Below are 21977 nucleotides of genomic sequence, written 5' to 3'. Positions count from 1 at the left end.
TTAAAATAATTAAAGCTTAATTTCTAGGGGTTTTTTTTTTTGTTAAGAATGGATTTACATCCCCCTCCATCTCCTTTAATCATAAGTAATTTGAAACTATTTCTAGTGATTCTCTATGTGTATGTGGATTGATATGAGCTAAAAGAAATATAAGAATGCTGCAAGAAAAGTCAGATCAAATTCCTGTCTGACCCAATGGAAAGGGCTCCCAATTCGACACACTTCTGATAGATGTAATAATAATTATCACAAAGAGGACTTTGAAAGAAAGCAATCTTAAAGGGAATGTGTAGAGGAGTTCAAAAAAGACGTTTTGATAAAGTGTTTTTAGGGAAGTCATTGTCATGCCGGCCACATGACCTTGGAGGTGTTTACAGACAATGCCAGCTCTTCAGCTTAGAAATGGAAATGAGCACCAACCCTCAGTCAGACACAACTAGACTTAATGTCAGGGGAAAACCTTTACCTTTACATGTAATTGCCAATCTCATTAAGAAGTCTTCCTTTGCTGTTTTTATGAAATGTGCAAGTTTACTGTTTGGGAGTTTTGCTTTCACCTCATATTTTTGACATTATCAAAAACAGTGATGATCAAGACCTGTAACATTCTACCGGTACCTAGCACTTGCATTTCAAGTCATAGCAGTGTATGAACAAATAATACATACTGTATTGCACAAATTCTAAGGCACCCCCCGCCATTTCAGAGGCTCCAAAACCACCTTACAATTGATGCCACCTTAGATTCATGGGGTTTGGTTTTTCTTTTTAAAAAACATTCTTACTGCAGTGAGAGGAGGGGGGGACCCTAGTCCCAATGGCTGACAGCCCCCACCTTATTATCCTCAGCTAGACAGCTGCTTACTAGTCTGGCTGAGCTACCCCTTCCCGTGCTTACCCAAAGGGCCCATAGTGCTATTAAAAAAGGTTCATACAGACAAGATGACTTCCAGGTTAAAACAAAAGCAAGATATTATGCATGCAGAGGAAAGTCTAAAAAATATTCGATGAATTTTTTTTTTTGAAAAATAGAAGCGTCAAAAAAAGGAGTGCGCCTTACATTCAATGGTGCCTTATTCAGTGAAATATGGTATATCACCTAAAACTGATTTTATGTATCTGTATGAAGGGGAAGGATAAAGGTTTCTCCTTGACATTAAGTCTAGTTGAGTCTGACTCTGGGGGTTGGTGCTCATCTCCATTTCTAAGCCAAAGAGCCTGCATTGTCTATAGATGCCTCCTAGGTCATGTGGCCGGTATGACTGCATGGAGCACCATTACCTTCCCGTCGAAATGGTACCTACTGATCTACTCACATTTGCATGTTTTCAAATTGCTAGGTTGGCAGAAGCTGGGGCTAAAAATGGGAGCTCATCCCATCCCATGGATTCAAACCGCCAACCTTCTGGTCAGCAAGTTCAGCAGCTTAGTGGTTTAACCTGCTGTGCCACCACAGCCCCATATCTATGAAGGGTGCATGTACCAAATTTAGTCTTTTTCCTTCCTTTTTTCCCAGTCAGTAGTAGTTTTCTTTTCTTTCAGCTTTTTTTTCCAGAAAAAAGATCATTTTGTTTCATTCATCCATATAAATTTGTAGAAATTTTGCAAGTGATGAAGGAGACAAGTCTTCAAAAAATACCTGAAGAAATTTTTTGGAAAAAACAGCCTGGGTGGAAAATCCTGGCTAGATAACACATGGAAACTTCTGGGCAATAATTATCCCTAAAATGAATCACACAATCTGTCTGATCTTACTGAATCACCTTGCTCAAAGGTTCAACAAAACAAATAAAAATCTCACACTGTTTCATATATTTCAATAAAAGTTTGGAAGAGCTTGATATAATTTTGTTTTTTGGTAGTAGAGAACAAAGATCTCCAAGGTAAACTGCACATAATACCAATACAAATACTACTACTACTACTACTACTACTACTACTACTAATTCATAATTCATATTGTTAAAACCAAATATAACATTTTGAAATAGCTTTCCTTTTATTAATATATTTTTGTGTATTCTGTGATTTCTATTTTTTATTTTTATGGAGAGAACAGCAGTTTTGCAGCAAGAATTGACTTCATAGCTGACTATGAAAAATCTAGCCAACTGCAGTTTGCTGACCAGAGTCAAAACATTAATTCTTTCCAATCAAATAATCTGATTTCTGTTTCTTTGAACACATTACCTGACTATAAGAAGCTAGACAAAATCTTCATAATATCATAATGTTATCACGTATTCCTTTGACCCTATTTCCTATTCTAAACTACTTGCCAATAAATATTTTCATAATCATATTATGGAATTTAATGCACAACATGACATTACAGTTGTATTCTGTATTCTGCTGCCTAATTTTCAGCAGGTTTTCAACCATTCATATCCATATATATCTTAATCATAATTTCCCTGGCTCTCTCTGATTTTTTAATATTAATTTTCATTCAAGAACACAAACCAACAAGTCCACAAGCAACAAAAATAAAGACAACAAAAAAAATACACAAATGTAGAGAACAGTCCCATCCACCCACAAATACAAAACAATAAGCACTTTGGCTTAATATAAAAATACTACCACAGGTAACAATGCACAATCTAAAACAATCATCCATGCTATAACTATCCCACCCCTTCACCACTAAACGTACGCTACACATATAACAATACTTAATCTATGAGCCACACACTACCTGCTTTGTCATTTAAACTTCTCAATTTTTACGCCCATAAAATATAACTAATACCACCCTTATATTGGCACTCTTCGAATTAAAAAAAACTAATCAATAGTCCTTTCTCTGACTTTCCAGAATCTAGCAACTCTGCAGTTCCAAGCTAATGGAAATACAAGGTTAAAAAATTCACTACCATCTAGTATCAATCATTAAGATTTTTAAAGCCCATTACATCTCCACATTTTAATAAGGATCATATATGCATATCAATAACCATTTATAAGAATAAGATGGATATAAGAATGTAAACAAATACATAAGGAAAAAATATATCAATTACTTTGATTCCCTTACCAGGTCTCTCTTTGCCAGTGCCTTTTGATTCAGCAAATTTTTGTACCAAACTTTCAACTGTTGTATTTGTCATGTTGTTGATAAATTCTTCATGGACCTTTTGAGGAAAAACAGCACGATTCAAGTTCAGTAAATGAAACATTTTTTAAAAAATTATTCATATTTGGTTATTACATGACACATTCATGATCCAAAAGTGTCAAGCTAGCGCCATGAAACTAGTTCTGCAACATCAAGCTAGCTTTAGACAAGTACTGTATTCCTCAACTATTCTGTTTCCCTCACAAAGAGATAATAGAAACTTTTCATCATTAGATCTCAGACAAAGTAAATATAATGGTTGTTACAGTCAAAGGAAATCATGCAGCTGATATTTCACCCATCCTTCCTTTTCTTGTAACCCCAAAAACCTTATCTCCAAATGATTAAGGTCTCTTCATGTAGAATCATAGAGTTGGAAGAGACCTCGTGGGTCATCCAGTACAACCCCCTTTCAAGAAGCAGGAAAATCACATTCAAAGAACATCTGACAGGTGACCATCCAGGCTCTGTTTAAAAGCCTCCAAAGAAGGAGCCTCCACCACACTCTGGGACAGAGCGTTCCACTACTGAACAGCTCTCACAGTTAGGAAGTTCTTTCTAATATTCTAGTGGAATCCCCTTTCCTGTAGTTTGAAGCCATTGTTCCACATCCTAGTCTTCAGGGCAGCAGAAAACAAGCTTGCTCCCTTCTCTCTACCATGTTTCCCTGAAAATAAGACAGTGTCTTATATTAATTTTTGCTCCCAAAGATGTGCTAGATCTTATTTTCAGGGGATGTCTTATTTTTTCATAATGTTTCTTGTACTCGACGGTTCCCTCCTCCTCCTTCCTCGGTGGCGGCAACTTCCTCCTCCTCTGACAAGGAAGGAGCTTGCGGTTCCCTCCTGCTCCTTTGCGCTACATCCGCCTTCCTTGGTGGTAGCAGCTCACTCCTCTGCTGAGTAAGGCGCATGCGGCGCAAAGGAGAGGGAAGCTTTCTTCTCCTTCGCATCACACGGACCTTCCTCGGTGGAGGAGGAGGAAGCTGCAGTCAAGGAGGGAGCCGCCACTGCCAAGGAGCTGCTACCTTCCTCGAGGGAGGGAGCTACCTCCACTGAGGAAGGCGGACGCTCCCTCTTCCTCAGAGGCGGCTTCCTTAGCAGCAGCGGCTCCCTCCTCCTTGGCAGTGGCTTCCTCCTCCTAGGTCTTATTTTTGGGAGATGTGCCTTTGTTTTTATACAAAAAGAAACCATCTCCTTCTCTAAGTACAGTCGTGAAAGGCCTCTTATAAAACCTTTTGAAAATTAAAGCAAGAGATATGATTTGCATCTTTCTGGATCCTATTATATTCTTCCACAATCTGAGGTCTTAGTATCATATTTTTAAAAGTGGCTTTCTATCCGCAAATGCTCATGGTAAAATAAAAACCTTAAAGGCACTGCCACATTCCTTCCCCACTTCTTTTTATGCTGTAAAAGACTAACGTGAGCTCCTGCTTCAAAACTAGGAGTAGATTCAATTAGAGTTTCTGTGAGGAATTTTTTTTTAAAAAAAACAATTGCTTTTGCTATTTCTTCTGATTTTAGAAATACATAATTACCCCAACCAGTTTCTACATATGGCAAAAGTAACAGAGGACTAATTTATTGCATCAAAAATCTATTGGAAAACCCATTACTTCCTCTTCTAATTTCATCCACTTTATTCCAGCAAAATGTAATAGGAAATTAAATAAAAGCCTTGCAAAATTGAATTGGATTTTCAGATGAAATATATACCGTATTTTTCGCTTTATAAGACGTACCTGATGATAAGACGCACCTAGTTTTCAGAGGAGGAAAATAGGGAAAAATAATTTGAACTAAAAGATGACCCACACGTTCTTGTGAAATGCCAATTATGCTTGAAATTTTTCTCTGAGTGATACGACTATCATCCTGAGTCAATCTGTCAAACTTTTGCTTGTGAAACTCAGTGGTTGTTGTCATAGGATGTCCAACTCTTTGTTTGTCACTTTCCAAATTGACCGGCGAGCGGGGGTCCCGGATCATGGCCTCCAGCTTCCTCCACCGGCCCGCTGGCGGGCGCTTGCGGGGCGGGCATTTTCCCCGCCGAGGCCGGCGGCTGCTGTGGGGGCCGGTGGTTCATGCCTAGCCCTTCCTCCTCCTCCTCCTCCTCCTCCTCCTCCTCCTCCTCCTCCGCTGGCTTCCTGGCGATGGTGGCTGCTCGGCCTCGAGGGGGGAAGAGGAGAAGGCAGGCGCGGCGGCGACAAGCGAGGGGCGCCTCCCGCCGCCAGCGCCTCCTGCGGGGCCTACTCTGAGAAATCCAGGCGGCGGCTCAGTCCCGGCCTGGACCGGCCAGGCCTCTTCTGCCTCGGAGGGAAGGGAGGGAGGCGAAGGCGAGAGAGAGCGAGAGAGGCCCGCCCTCAGCAGCCAGGGGGGGAGGAGGAGGAGGACGGCCCCTTCCCCCCGCTCGCTCTCAGTTCCCAGAGCCAAGGAAACGGGCTCAATGGCGCCTCCCAAACTCTCCTCTTCTTCTTAGGCGGGAAAACAAGTCGCGTCCCTTCCCCTCAAATCCCTGAGGGGATTTGGAGCAGCTTACAACAGTGTAAATACTCATCCATATTGAGAAACAGTACTGGTTGCATCCCCTCCCCGCCCCACCCTTCCAAGGGAAAAGTCATCGGCAGCAGCGAGATCGCGCTCTAGCTCCGCCCACGTGAGGTCATATTGCGTTTATAAGACACACTGACTTTTTCCCTCTATTTTGGGGGGAAAAAAGTGCATCTTATAAAGCGAAAAATACGGTACATATTAATTCATAATCTAATAAATCAAAGAAACAACCAAAAACTCACCTCACCAATTTGTACATGAACTTCTTTTACTGTATTTGAAAAACATTCTATTATTTCTTTCATGTGGAGGAGATGCATTTCTTCAATATCTTGAAATTTCTGCACCACAAATATGTTTGATATATAGTTTAGTACAATGTGGCAAACAGATCATGAAAAAAGCAGAACTTCACATACTGAACTATAGGTACAGGCAGTCCCCAAGTTATGAACATCTGACTTATGAACAACTTATAGTTATGAACGGGCCTCTCCCCTCCTTCCCTGCCATGAAATCTTAGTGCTGAGCCAAAGCATGTCTGTATCTCTCAGCATACACACCTTCCTTTTTCTTCCTATCAATATCTCTCCAAACCCCTTTCACCTATTCTTCCTGTCCCTCCAAATCTCTTTTCCTCTTTCTTCCTATCAATATCTCTCCAAACCCCCTTTCCTTGTTCTTTCTATCGATCTCTCCAAACCCCTTTTTCCTTTCTATAGCCCCTCCTTTTTTCGTATTGATATCTCCTTTGTCCTCCCTGCATCTCTCCACTTCTCCTTTCCTTCGTGTCTGACACCACCTGTAATTGCCCTGGCTTAATGCTATGCAATGCTCGGATTTGTAATTTTTGCTCGACCTGTTCAGACTTACAAATTCAAATTAAGAATGAACCTACAGATCGTTTGTAAATTGGGGACAGCCTGTATTGGGTTTTTACTTTATGATCCAATTGCTTTCAGGTTTAGGAATACCAAAATCATTACCCACTTAGTTTCAATATGTTTACTCTAAGCAAGATAAAATATAGACACAGCTAACAGAAAGGAAGGCTTCAGTTTACCTGTGCAGTTTCAGTCATTTTGTGTTCAAAATCAGATTTTGCTGCAGCATACTTTTCTACATAAAGTCTGTAAGCATCAGTAGCTTTCTTGGATTTTACTGCTGCCTGAAGAAATAACCAAGTATGAGGATAAAGTACCAAAAAATTCAGGCAATATAGTTCCTGCCTTTGTGTATGTGTAAGTCACCTGTCAACTTATGGTGGCCCTATGAACTTCCTAGGGTTTTCTTATGAAATGAATATTCAAGAGGTAGTTTTGTGAATCCCTTCCACTGAAATATAGATTACAGCACTTGATATTAGTTCATTGCTTCCATCCAAGTATTAACCAGGGCTGATCCTGCTTAGCTTCCAGATACAGACAGGATCTGAAGCCTTTAGAAACAGGGGTCCCCAAACTAAGGCCCGGGGGCCACATGCGGCCCATAGAAGCCATTTATCTGGCCCCCACCTCCTCCCTCGCCCAGTGCGCACCTTCCAGAGCTTTGCTTGTTTATAATGGTATTTTTATTTTTATTTAATTAATAATTAATTATCAAGGGGGTGCTTTGCTAGTGCTTTTGGTGCACAAAGGCAGAAGGGGGCTGGACTATATGGCCCAAGGGGTCTATTATTATTATTATTATTATTATTATTATTATTATTGACACAGACATAGTATAACACAGCAAATGAGATACATATACTGGATTTCGTATCACAAAATCACAAGTTCCCAAGCGTTTAGGGCTGTGTGATTTATTATTATTATTATTATTATTATTATTAACAACAACATTGAAACTGGGTGGCCATCTGTCAGGGGTGCTTGTGATTTTGGTGCACAAAGATAGAAGGGGGTTGGATTAAATGGCTCAAGAGGTCTCTTCCAACCCTATTTATTATTATTATTATTATTATTATTATTATTATTATTATTATTATTAACATTGAGACTGTATTTGTTCCCGTTTGGTTTTTTTAACTTCAAAATAAGAGATGTGCAGTGTGCATAGGAATTTGTTTATAGTTTTTTTTTTTCAACTATAGTCCGGCCCTCCAATGGTTTGAGGGACCGCGAACAGGCCCCGTGTTTAAAAGGTTTGGGGACCCCTGCTTTAGAATATTTAGGCCAGGGGTTCCCAAACTACAGCCCGTGGGCCAGATATGGCCCTCCAAGGTCATTTACCTGGCCCTCGCCCTCAGTTTTGGACTTAGGCTCACCCAAAGTTTGAAACAACTTGAAGGCACACAACAACAACAATCCTAATTAACTTGACTATCTCATTGGCCAGAAGAAGGCCCACACTTCCCATTGAAATCCTGATAGGTTTATGTTGGTTAAAATTGTTATTTTAAAATATTGTATTGTTCTCTCATTGTTGTTGCAGTTTTTTTTCCACTACAAATAAGACATGTGCAGTGTGCATAAGAATTTATTCGTATTTTTTTTCAAATGATAATTCAGCCCCTCAACAGTCTGAAGGATTGTGGATCGACCCTTTGCTTAAAAAGTTTGAGAATTTAGGCACCGACCCTGATTTAGGCACTGACTCGACTACCCCCCCCCCCCACACACACACACAATTTTATCTGTAAAAATTTGCTCATTCACAATAAATCCCAGTTTTCACCACATGAGGGCTCATGGTAACAACATACCATATAAAATGCTGCTCCAAAAATCACCTTCGTTTTCCCATAATGCGCATGCAGCATATTAAAAAGTAATTAAATAGCTGAAGTCAAAGGATAGCTGCTAATATTGTCTAACATATTTTAAAATTAACTCAGAAATTAACTAGTAAAGGAAAAAAACATCTGATAAAGTGGGTTGAAATCCACAAAAGCCAAATGAAGCATGTCCGTGTTGAAATAGCCACAATGCTCTTAATTATTACAACTTAAAATCAAATAGGATCTTTACACAGCACTTCTTTCCACAGCACATTCATTCACTATTTTAATTATGTTATACACATAATTGCATATATATTCAAATTGCCATATACATATTTGAATTTTCATTAAAAGTTTTTCATTTGTTACATTGTAAATAAATTAGTATACCAACACATTCATCAAAATTTCCAACTAGCATTTAGGGTAAATTTGACTTCAAACATGAATTCAAGGAAACAAAATCTGTGATTAACAAAGGGATAAAATACACAATGCATTCAAATTCCCCTACAAATTCAGTGAAGAAATCTTGCCTATTTATGGTATAAAAGTCTACTGCATATCAGGCAACATCCAAGTTAGGCAGATTTCTGAGTGTGAGATTTATTCTGCTATTTCTTGTATTTGTTTACCTGTAAATACAGCCAGAACAAAAGAATCTACAATTTAAATTAAAAGAATGACATGCCTCTGAGAAAACTATAAAACTAACCATTCGTTTGTAGCATTTGAACAGACTTATTTCTGGTTATCAAGTCGTTTTCGGCAGTGGCCAGATTATGGTAGAAAGATATTTTGTCACAAACTTGTTAATACAACTGAAAGTCAAAAAACCCTTGCAGGTTAGCAGATCCACCAGTAGATTATAAAGAATGCTCCCCAGATATTTGATAAAAGATTACAATTTGTTTTTGCTGATCATTAAAGTATCTTACATAGTAATCTGAAAGAAGTTTAAAATGTTTATTATTCCAAAAAGCCCAGTAAAAATTTCTTGTGTGGGTTATGTTTTCATATGATTATATTTATGAGAGATTCTACATACAAAGAATTGCATATAAATATGTGTGCACACAACTGAACCCAATAAGTAAATAGGGTAACATGCTATTACTCTAATATTGGCTGTTCTATAACAATGAAGACATTTATTACTTTTCGTTCTGAAAACAAAATAAAAGCAGCAATCCTGCAAATTTTATAATTTTGCATAAATGTATCATAAAGAAAACATTCATTTTTACCTTGTCTATTTCTCTCTGTGTTGCACCTTCCTTTTTCAAACGCTCTTGTTCCACACATTTTGAATTGTAGTTTTCTTTTGCTTTTTGGAGAGCCTGAGTAATACTCTGAATGGTTTGCACTGCTTCCAGAGTCCCTGAAACTTCTTCTTTAGTCTGCAAAATATTACATGTGTGTCAAACATTGCTAATTATTGTCAGAAATCATTAAAATTCATTAAACAGTATACACAACCTTTTTATGAGCTTTGATTTGTTCATCTCCATACTTCTGTACTTCTTTAATTAGTTCCTGCAACTTCCGAACCAGTTCTAAGTGGCAGCTTGCTAATTTTTCTGTTGATGATTTGAAAACTTCCCATACTGGTGAAAATGTCCTAATAAGAATAAAAAGAAATGCACTTACGTGTACAGCCTCTAAGTACATATATTTAACACATTTTCAAAAAAGGTTCAGTGTATTGGTATACTATCCTACTTAGCTTTTGCCTGTTAACAAACAAACCACATGTAAATACCATTCTTGTTCATATATTCTTATGCTGAAATTGGCTGTAAACCAAAAGTTTAATAGCTATGAGGGTTGAATGAAAAGTAATGCCTCCACCTCAACAGATGGCAGTACTGGTATGCGTCAGGTACTGGCTTGTTCAGTAGACTCTCCTCTACAGTTCCATTTGGCGGGAAGCCTTAGCATTGAACAGTTGTGTTGTTACGGAGTATGGAACCCTGCGCAGACGGTCGGACAATGCGACTTAAGCAATGTGCAGAGATTGAATTCTTGACAGCAGAAGGTGTCACCCCAAAGGAGATTCATCAGATTATGCATTGACTGACCGTCTGCGCAGGGTTCCATACTTCGCACTTTGACAACACAACTGTTCAATGCTAAGGCTTCCTGCCAAATGAACTGTAGAGGAGAGTCTACTGAACAAGCCAGTCCCTGCACATACCAGTACTGCCATCTGTTGAGGAATTACGAATGTGGAGGCATGACTTTTCATTTAACTCTCGTACTACTAAAACTGCTAATGATCAATGCTGTTGAATACAATTTGTTAAAATCTTATAGAAATAAAAGAATAACACTAACATTCTAATTTTTCCTTAGTTTTTCAAATAGAAAGAGTAACTTCACTTGCAATCTCAGCCTTGCAATTCCTTTCAGATACTGGAGTTCTGGTATGCATAAAAACTGTGACATGTGGACTGAAACAACAGGGGCACTCACAAAAAGCAAGTATTCCTGCTCAAATATTTGCAAAAATAACTCTGTTATTCAAGAATACTGCCAAGATAACAAAAGTAATGTCTGATTTCTTCAAATATATTTCTAAATACATTAGGCCTGTATATTATACAAGGGGTCCATTCCATGTCCTTTGTGTGATACTGATTTTGTGTACTAACTGAAATCCTTTCTCCTGGTTGGTGTGCTGCTGCAAGATGAAAATACTGTACAGTTCACAGTTAAAATATCCCCCTCCCTTCAACTGCAGCCTCACAGACAAGAGATAAGCTGAAGGGAATATTCACATGTTGGGGCACAGCTCCCTAATGTCTGGCTGTGCGTATCCATACATTTGTCTCCGCCAAGAAAAGAGTCAGTCCTTTGCAGAGAGAAATGGAAGTCCAACTGCATTTCTCTCCACAGAAAAAAAGTATATTTTCCTTCTCTGTAGGGAGAAATGACAAAAGTCTGGTTGTTTTTCTCTCTACAGAGAAGAAAGTCTACCTCTTGTCTTGGCAGACAGAAATGCAGCCAGGCTTTGGTCACTTCTCTCCATCAAGAATTGAGAGAGATTTCGTTCTCAGCAGATAGAAGCACAAGCAGACTTCCGTCATTTCTCTCAGCAGAGAAACGAGACAAACTCCTTTCTCAGCAAAGAGACATGGATGGCTCCACACAGTCAATTTGGCACCTGCTGATTTGACACCCAAAGTTACTTTTGAGAGTTAATCACTGGGAGTTCACCTGGCCCTCAACTGTCCTTGCCTTCATCCATGGAGGAGGCTTTCACATATGAAACTGTGTACTACGAATTCACATAATATGCATGTTTACTGTACTCAAACAGTACAACAGGCAGAAACATGACCAGCATGCAGTTTATCAGTTCAGCACTTTTCAGTGTAAAAAAGAACATCTGTGGAAAATCTGAGGACGTCCTGCTTTTACACATCAACTTACCCAATTTGTGAATAATTACTTGCTGATTTGGCTAGTTTTGTCATTGATCTTGAATATGTTTCTTCTATTGCAGCCCTATTAACAAAAGAATAAACATCATGTTCTGTATTCTAAATATAAAATTAATGCAGATCTTAAGTTAGCCACTACTTTGTCTTAACAACAACTATTTGAACAACTCCAGAATTGATAGCCTTCAATTACAAATATGTTGCTCAGGTATGTGTTTTAGTAATAGCATCATCAGTACGTATTGTGGAAGGACACAGAATTGGGAACATAAATGCATGTGTACAAGCAAAACAAAATTTTCTATAGAGCTTGAGTTTCAGGAAAGTTCATCTAACTCCAAGTAGAATGCAAACACACACAGAGCCCCTTATAATGCAAAAACTGGACAGCATAAAATGAAAGTGCCCAACAAAATAAGCATATGAACAAACAAACCATGATTAATGTGACTGAACTACACTAGATGTCTGTAAGTTTGAGGAATTTTTCACACTACAAGAATCAACTGGATGTCCTTATTTTATCCTGATCTCAATATTACCTGTTGGGTTTTTTTTAGAGTGCTCTTAAACTTGGCTCACAGACAAAAGCTACCATGGCACTGAGATTTCAGATATCATCATTACTGACTTTCAAATGTGAGACTATAAGATTCCATGAGATCAAAGGTTATTTATCAGGGTTACACAGATAAAAGAAAATCTGCCTCACACTCAAAAGGCATATCTGATCTTCACAATTGCTTCTGAATCCCTTCAGAAGCATTAGTACTGGCGTAAACATCAGTGGCTAGATGGGGCTGGGTTCATGAATTATTTTCCCCAGATAAAAAATAAGGGATTGTGCCCCATGATTCTAACTGGCAGGACTAGGCTTTTTACATTTCAAAACATCTAGTGAATGAAGATGTTTAGACCTCATTCAAAGCAGATGTTTAAAATTACTCAGAAGAAGATTTAAAGAGTATTGTTCTCAATATTGGTTTGATTTCTGAATTTTAATTCATATTGTTAGAAATAGTTTTAGATTATTTTTAATATTAAAGCAACATAAAAGGTAAAATCTAAATAGCCGACTTGAATCTTTATAATACAAAAAGGCATAATAAAAAAAAGTAATTTTTTAAAAAGTAAAAACATATTGTATGTACAGTAGAGTCTCACTTATCCAACATTCGCTCATCCAACATTCTGGATTATCCAACACAGTTTGCCTCCCGCCCAGATCCACAGCTGTTCCTCTAGGCAGCAAGGACTGAACTTTCCATGGATTTCTGACAATGTTGTTACTATAAGTTCATTTTATGCAATTCTATCTTTATTTGTAGTCAATTTGTTAGTAGCCAATTTTTTTTAGTCAATGTTTTCAATACATTGCGATGTTTTGGTGCTAAATTCATAAATACAGTAATTACTACATAACGTATTGAGCTGCTTTTTCTGTTGATTTGTTGTAAAACATGATGTTTTGGTGCTTGATTTGAAAAATCGTAACGTAATTTGACATTTAATAGGCTTTCCCTTAATCAATCCTTATTATCCAACATTTTTGCTTATCCAACGTTCTGCCGACCCATTTATGTTGGATAAGTGAGACTCTACTGTATATTGTTCTTCATTATAACTTGGGTATACAAATAGCCATTCACAGTATATATCATGCTATTATGTAACAAAAATATATTGTTCTAGAATTGGGGGAGTCTGCATTGACAATGTCACCCAGAATTTACAGACAAGAACTTTGTACCCATATTAATTTTATCAGTCACTACTACCTCAAATAAATGCAAAAATCAGTCATTGTGAGCATCAGATAATCAAAAAACAGTCATAACAGCACCAAGCATTATGCTATGCACTAGATATAAACAATGCATCTTATCAGATATAGCACACCATAAGTCAAAGTGAACTTGGAAGGCATATAAAAGCATCACCCACAGCAACAGCAAAAACAATAACAATAACGGTGTGATCAGTAAACTGAGATGGTCTGTTCAATTAAGTTCTTACTCTATACGATTTGATCCAATATATACCTCGCAAAAATGTTCCTCTAGGAGGCAACTAATTTTAGATTAGCTTCCTGGTTGATTCCCTAATGTCAAGGATGTTGCAATGACATTTAAGACAATTCTAAGCCAGGAAACATTTGGTTTTCAGAAATGAATTTTAATGCATTTAAATGTATTTTAGTCACTAAGAAGTATCCCATGATATCAAAAACAGTTTGAATGCAAACTCAAATTTGTTTAGACAACTCGACAAGCAGAAAACATTATTACCTAAGAGGTAAAGTGATACACTCTAAGATATATTTGACCATATTCAAGGAGAGTGAATCTTGTGATTCAAATTACAGCATCGACCTAGCTTGTATTAGATGTAGCCTACAGGAAATTACACAACACAAGAAACTATCCTCTGTCTAAAAGCAACATGCTATCACTAAATCCACTGGGCTAATAACAGAGCAGGTCTTTGGTAAACATGGAAAAAAACATCAAACTATCTAAGGAAGAAAAATATTGGCTATTTTAAAGAAAATAAAAACAAATTATGGGACAAATTATGGGACAGGAATCAAGAATGGAAAGATTCACAACTAAGCCATTTTAAAACTTAACATACATTGTTATTAAAATATATCTACAGTGGGGGGGAAAGAATTTAGTCAGATATCAATTATACAAGTTCTCCCACTTAAAAAGATGAGAGGCCTGTAATTGAAATCATAGGTAGACCTCAACTATGAGAGACAACATGAGGAAACACATCCAGAAAATCACATGACTGATTTTTCACGAATTTATTGGCAAATTATGGTGGAAAATTTGGTCACCTACAAACAAGCAAGATTTCTGGGTTTCACAGACCTGTAACAACTTCTTGAAAAGGCTCCTCTGTCCTCCACTCATTACCTGTTGTAATGGCACCTATTTGAACTTCTAATCAGTAAAATAGACACCTGTCCACAACCTTAAGCAGTCACACTCTAAACTCCATTATTGTGAAGACCAAAGAGCTGTCGAAAGACACCAGAAACAAAATTGTAGCCCTGCACCAGACTGGGAAGACGGAATCTGCAAAAGGCAAGCAGCTTGGTGTGAAGAAATCAACTGTTGGAGCAATAATTAGAAATTGGAAGAGATACAAGACCACTGATGATCTTCCTCAATCTGGGGCTCCACACAAGATCTCACCCCATGGGGTCAAAATGATCACAAGAACGGGAAGCAAAAATCCCAGAACCGCATGGGGGAACCTAGTGAATGACCTGCAGAGAGCTGGGATCAACATAACAAAGGCTTCCATCAGTAACACACTACGCCACCAGGGACTCAAATTCTGCAGTGCCAGATGTGTCCCCCTTCTTAAGCCAGTACATAGCCGGGGCTGACTAAAGTTCTCTAGAGAGCATTTGGATGATCCAGAAGAGTATTGGGAGAATGTCGTATGGTCAGATGAAACCAAAGTAGAACTGTTTGGCAGAAACACAACTTGTCATGTTTGGAGGAGAAAAAATGCTGAGTTGCATCCAAAGAACACAAACCTACTGTGAAGCATGGGGGTGGCAACATCATGCTTTGGGGCTGTTTCTCTGCAAATGGACCAGGGCGACTGATCCGTATACATGAAAGAATGAATGGGGCCATGTATCGTGAGATTTTGAGTGCAAACCTTCTTCCATCAACAAGGGCACTGAAGATGAAATGTGGCTGGGTCTTTCAGCATGACAATGATCCCAAGCACACAACCAGGGCAACAAAGGAGTGGCTTCATAAGAAGCATTTCAAGGTCCTGGAGTGGCCTAGCCAGTCTCCAGATCTCAACCCTATAGAAAACCTTTGGAGGGAGTTGAAAGTCTGTGTTGCCCAGCAACAGCCCCAAAACATCACTGCTCTTGAGGAGATCTGCATGGAAGAATGGGCCAACATACCAGCAACAGTATGTGCCAACCTTGGAGGACTTACAGAAAACGTTTGACCTGTGTCATTGCCAATAAAGAATATATAACCAAGTATTGAGATGAACTTTTGTTATGGACCAAATACTTATTTTCCACCATAATTTGCAAATAAATTTGTGAAAAATCAGACAACATACAACAACCCAGATGTATTTTCTCATGTTGTCTCTCATAGTTGAGATCTACCTATGATGCCAATTACAGGCCTCTCTCATCTTTTTAAGTTGGAGAACTTGTGCAATTGGTATTTGACTAAATACTTCCCCCCCCCCCACTGTATCTCATCTTTCATTAAGATAGGTACCATTTTTAAAAGAAAAGTTGCATCATTACATTTATACTTCAAGCCTCCACCAATATCTGTCAAGTTACTAGAAATTAATGCCTGTCTCTGTAAAGATAATTTTAGAATGAAAAAGCAGTCATTCCCGATTTTTATTATGCTGATTTATGTTTGATTTCCTCAACTTATTAATCAACTGAATCCAATTTAAATTTTATATAAGAGTCTTCTCAAATACCTAATTTTCTCACTATGCACTTTAAGTTCAGTCTGCAGTTAACAAGTAATTTAGAATCCAAAAATTTTCTATTTTTTATTAATATCTTTATTAGAGAGTTTATATTTTAAAGTAAAGGAAAAGGGACTATATAGTAATAGTTTCACATCGAAAGTGGGAGAAGGACAGGTTGCTTACCTGTAACCGTGTTTCTTCGAGTGTACTCTGTGAATTCACACTAATGGAGAACGCTGCGCCTGCGCAGGCTCCAACGGATACTCTTCCAAGCTAAAGTTTGAAATTTGGCGGTAACCCCGCCCCTCTTCCCGGAGGGTATAAAGGGCGCCCTCCGTGCCCGCTCTCCAGTTCCTACGCCGCAAAGGCAGCGAGAAAGGGAGAGGTTTGCCTGTGGGGAAGGAAGGGCGGGATTGTGTGAATTCACAGAGTACACTCGAAGAAACACGGTTACAGGTAAGCAACCTGTCCTTTTTCTTCGTGTACTCTGTGAATGCACACTAATGGAGACTAGCAAGCTAAGGTGTAGGTAGGTGGGATAGCAAACCCGATAACCAGTCTAGTGTCCAAACACATTTATTGAGCACAAGGTGCAAAAAAAAAAACAGGCAAATGCAATGGTCAAGTAAGCGATGCAATAGCATATAGTGCAATAAAACCGATCCTTGTGTTAGGATCCAGAACACAATCATAACATAGTAAGTGGGCAATAGTCTGTAAGAAAATACAGAGGTAGGCATAAACTCATTCTCTGAAAACAGAGGGAGAAGCATTCAAAAAATACATTTCAGTGCAGTGGGTAAGTATAGTACACAAGCACTATGTTAAAGAGACCCTGAGCACATTGATTACAAACGGGGTGGATGACAACGGTCAGCCTGTAAGAAGGATAAACCCTAAAAATGGGTTTGAGTAAGGCAACAACATTAGGTAAGGCAGGAGGAGAGGACGGACCTGGCAAAAGCCGAGTCCTTGAGGTTCTTTGAGTCCATCCTGTAGTGTGAAACAAAGGTGGATGGAGTGGACCAGATAGCCGCTCGACAGATGGAGTCGAGAGGGACGCCCCTCAGGAAGGCCGTAGAGGTGGAAAGGCCCCTTGTAGATCTAGGGCGGATCGAAGAGGGGGGTTGGCGTTTGGCCAGCTGATAAGCGAGCTCAATGGTCTGAGCAATCCAGTGTGAGAGTCTTTGGGAAGAAAGAGGTTCGCCCAGTTTGTGGGTAGCGTAAGCCACAAAAAGTCTAGGTGACTTACGTATGTCCTTAGTCCTGTCCTTGTAGAAAAGGAGGGCTCTCCTGACATCGAGGAGATGGAGTTTCCGTTCTAGAGAAGAAGAAGGATTGGGGAAGAAAGCAGGAAGTATTATGTCCTGGTTCAGGTGAAAAGCAGAGACCACCTTAGGTAGGAAGGTGATGTCCGGGCGAAGGACAGCCCTGTCGTGGTGGAAACGGAGGTAGGGTTCGTCCACCCGGAGAGCAGCCAGTTCCGAAGGCCTGCGGGCAGAGGTGATAGCGATGAGGAAGGCAGTCTTCCAAGAGAGAAGGTGAAGGTCTGCAGAGGCCATAGGTTCGAAGGGAGCTGAAGCTAGTTGAGAAAGGACGAGTTCGAGGCTCCATCCGGGAGTCGGAGGTTGGACTGGAGGATGCAAGTTGTTGTAACCTCGAAGGAAGGTCTTAATGAGGTTGTTAGAAAAGAGAGAGGGTTGTCCCTGACGTTGGAAATGCCAGGAGAGAGCAGCGAGATAGGATTTTATCGAGGCCAGAGAAAGTTGACGATCTGCAAGGGAAAGTAGAAAGTCCATGACCAGCGGGATCGAAGTAGAGGCGGGATCGACGCGTCGGTCCCGAAGGAAAATTTGGAATTTTGCCAGCTTGTAAGCATAGGCTTTCGATGTGGCCGGTTTGTGAGCAGCGCGAAGGATCGCCTGCAGGTCTGGGTGGAGAGAGTTTAAGGAAGTATCCTCCAGGCAGTCAGGTGCAGGGACGGGACGTCGGGGTGGAGAACCTGTCCCTTCTGTGAAGATAGTAGATGAGGGAGAATTGGGAGGGTGCGGGGGGGATCCGCACACATCCGGAGCAGCGTGGGATACCACGGCTGGCGTGGCCATGCAGGGGCGATCAGGATGGCCGATGTCGGTGTTAGATAGAGTCTCTCTATCACTCTCGAGATGAGAGGGAAGGGAGGAAAAAGATAGACGGGTTCGAGAGTCCAGTCGAGGAGAAACGCGTCTCCGAGACAGCCCGGAGTCGAGTTTGGAGGTAGTCTCGCTCCGAATCGAGGAAGTTGAGCGTTCGAGGGGGAGGCAAAAAGGTCCAGAGCTGGCCAGCCCCAATCGTCGAAGACGGATTTCAGGATCTCGGGATCGAGACGCCACTCGTGGGGGGAGGTCGTTATTCTGCTTAGAGAGTCTGCTAAAGTATTTTGAGCCCCCGGAAGGTGAACTGCCGACAGAGTTATGTGTCTCGCTATGCACCATAGCCAAATGTCCATCGAGAGAGCCATGAGTTTTCTCGAGCCCGTACCCCCTTGTTTGTTGATGTAGTACATGGCTACTACGTTGTCCGTTTGGATCAGAACGGTCTTGTGGGGAAGAAATCGGGCAAACGCCCGGAGGGCTTTGAAGATTGATAACAGTTCTAGAAAGTTTATGTGGTGAGACCTTTCTTGGGTGGACCACAGGTCCCTGACGGTGAGGTTCGACATGTGGGCTCCCCAGGCAAAATTGGAGGCGTCGGTCGTGATGGTGACTGACGGAAGGGAGGGATGGAAGGGAAGTCCCACACAAACATTCGCTGGGTCCTGCCACCAGCGAAGGGAGAGGCGAACCTGGTTCGGTACCGTGAGAAACATTGAGCTCGGGTGCCGATGGGGTTTGAAAGAGTCTATGAACCATCTTTGGAGAGGTCTGAGACGTAGTCTGGCAAAAGGAGTAACCATGACCGTGGAGGCCATGTGACCCAGGAGAACTTGGACCGCGTGGGCTCGGATCCTGCGGTTGCGGAGGAGGAGGGAAAGGTGTTGTTGAAGGGCTAGGAACCTGTCCTTCGGTAGGGAGGCGGTTTCCGTGATGGAGTTGAAGAGAGCTCCGATGAAACGGATTTCTGTGGTTGGGAGGAGTTGAGACTTTGAAACATTCAACTGAAGGCCCAGCCGTTGCAGGAGAGAAAGAGTCTGTGAGACATGGTTTTGAAGGGATGAGGGATCGGACGCGACAATCATCCAATCGTCCAGATAAGGAAAGACCATAATGCCCTGTTTCCTGAGGTGCGCTGCCACCACGGCGACCACCTTTGTAAAGACCCTTGGGGCCGTGACGAGGCCGAAAGGGAGAACTGTGAACTGGTAAGATTGTCCCAGGAGCTTGAAGGAAAGGAAGCGTCTGTGGGATCTTCGCACCGAGACGTGGAAATACGCGTCGCGTAAGTCTATAGAGGCGAAGAAGTCTCCGTGTCGGAGCATCGGGAGGATGGAGGCCACTGAAACCATTCGAAATTTTGAAGGCAGAATGAAGAGGTTTAGAGCCGTAGATCGAGGATAGGCCGAAGGCCTCCACCCCGCTTGGGAACCGTAAAGTATCTCGAGAAGAAACCTCGAGTGTCCTGCTCGGAAGGAGAAGGCTGGATTGCGCCCTTCGCCAGAAGGGAGTCGACCTCGGCGCATATTTCCGGTGAAGGGTCGGTGTGGAGGATGTGACCCGTGGGTGGCAAAGTTTCGAATTCCAAGGCATAGCCGTCTCTGACAATGCGAAGAACCCAGGCATCTGAGGTGATAGACTCCCATTCGCGGTAGAAAGGAGCTAGGCGGTCGAGGAAAGAGCAGAGAGGAAGGATCTGGTCGGGGCCTAGGAACGGCATGGTAGTGGCAGTAGTAGTGGAGATAGAAAGATCCCCGAGAGAGTAGGCGTCAGGCCCGACGTTGGGGTTGTGGCATAGCTGCAGGACCTTTGCCCCGACCTTTCGGGACCTGGTGCTGGCGGCGAGGTTGTTGCTGATGACTGTGGTAACTCGAGCTCGACGAGCGTCGAAACGGCTGGTGACGAAAAGGCTGAGGGTAGCGACGGTACCGTTGCGGGAACCATCGGGTCCGCTGAGCCTGAGGTTGATCGGTCCCGCACTTTGTTGCGAGAATCTTGAAGTCGTGATTGGACTTAAGTTTGTCATCAGTGCCAGAATTGAAAAGGCCCTGGGTGTCGAAAGGAAGGTCTTCGATCACTTGTCGAGAGGAAGAAGAGAGTCCTGAGGACCGAAGCCATGCATGCCGTCTGATCGCGACCGCGTGGGCAATCATTTTTCCGGCGGTATCACCGGTATGCTTAGCCATTTGAATTTGGTGGTGTGCGAGAGAGTCCGCCTCCTGTTGGAGGGTCGAAAGGACTGATCGGTCTTCGTCAGAAAGTTTGGCGAAGAAAGGTTGGGCTTTCTCCCAGAGGATCTGTTGATAAGCGCCCATGCAGGCCCCGTAGTTTGCCATGCGGCAAAGGAGGAGAGCACCGGAGTACAGCTTGCGGCCTACCGCATCGAAGCGTTTGCCCTCTCTGTCGGCCGGGGAGTTGGATTGTCGACCCGACGATTGGGAGGCCTTTACCACCATGGAGTTTGGGTCAGGGTGATGCTTGAGCCATTCCAAGGCTTCGTCATCGGTTCGGTACCAGGCCTCTATTTTCTTAGAGGTTGGAGGTATCGAAGATGGAGTCTTCCAAGATGCCTGGATGACGTCCAGGAGGTATGGAAGAAAAGGCAGCAAGGTGGCCGGCGGGGCTTGGGCTTGAACCCTCTTGAAAACGGGGTCGGTAACAGCCTTTGAAGTTTGTTTAATTTCCATCCCCAGAGCGTCTGCCATTCTGACCATCTGGTCGGAGAAAGCCCGGATATTATCCGTCGGGGAAGGTGGGTCGACCTCGTAGGCGTCGTGAGGCGGGGAGAGGTCGAGACCGAGAGAAACCACAGAGGCGGAGAGTATTGACTCGGGGCGTTCGATATCGAGGTCATCCTCCTCGGGCCCTTGAGGGGACCGGGGAGGAGAAACAAGCACAGAGTCCTGATGAGGCATAACCTCAGGAGCAGGGAGAGCCGGCTGTGGAGGAACGCCCTTGGACGCGGAGGCCTGGGCGGCGCGGGCTAAGCGCGTCATCTGTCTACCCCTCTCAGGTGTTTGAGCCGGGGGAAAGAGTTCTTGTCGAGCCGGAAGACGAGATGGTGCCGGCTGGGGAGCCTTAATAACCGTCCTGACCGACCGGTCGGGGGAGGCTTGAGCGTCCACATCCGAGGACTGACCATGAGGAGAGGAAGAGGAGCGGAGGCGTTGTGCCGGTTGGATAGGAGAGGATCTCCTAGAGGAAGGCCCAGAGGAGGGGACGTCCTTCTTCGAAGACGCTGAGGAGGACGACCTCTGGATCATTCTTTTCTTTGCTGGGGGTTGTTTCGACGCGACCCTCAGCGATTTTCCCGGCGTCGGGGGAATCGGGCACACAGCTGCCGAGTCAGATTGAGCCCGTCTGGATTCCTCCTGAGCCCTCTTGAAGGCAATCTTCATGGCGGAAGAAGATGGCGGCGCAGCCAGGCGGGATCGAGTGGAAACGGCCGAAGCCACCGAACTCGAAGTTGATGAAGGGCCCATCTTGCCCGATCGGGTGGATACCGTAGCGGTGGTC

General features: G+C 42.1%; 1 protein-coding gene across 4 annotated transcripts in view; it reads right to left on the bottom strand.

Annotated features, from left to right (window-relative positions):
- fcho2 (FCH and mu domain containing endocytic adaptor 2) overlaps positions 1-21977 on the bottom strand; it is a 119876-nt gene that overhangs the window by 56757 nt on the left and 41142 nt on the right. For all 4 annotated transcript variants that reach the window (XM_062972312.1, XM_062972311.1, XM_062972310.1 and 1 more), the window contains exons 3-8: positions 11831-11905; positions 9875-10016; positions 9643-9795; positions 6737-6841; positions 5916-6014; positions 3038-3134 (exon numbers count right to left, since the gene is read on the bottom strand). In XM_062972312.1, coding sequence (XP_062828382.1) covers positions 3038-3134; positions 5916-6014; positions 6737-6841; positions 9643-9795; positions 9875-10016; positions 11831-11905 — 671 coding nt within the window. The remainder of the gene's footprint in view (positions 1-3037; positions 3135-5915; positions 6015-6736; positions 6842-9642; positions 9796-9874; positions 10017-11830; positions 11906-21977) is intronic.

The sequence above is a fragment of the Anolis carolinensis genome, chromosome 2 (assembly GCF_035594765.1).
Source record: "Anolis carolinensis isolate JA03-04 chromosome 2, rAnoCar3.1.pri, whole genome shotgun sequence".
Taxonomy (NCBI): Eukaryota; Metazoa; Chordata; class Lepidosauria; order Squamata; family Dactyloidae; genus Anolis; species Anolis carolinensis.
This window is presented reverse-complemented; position numbering and strand designations above follow the sequence as displayed.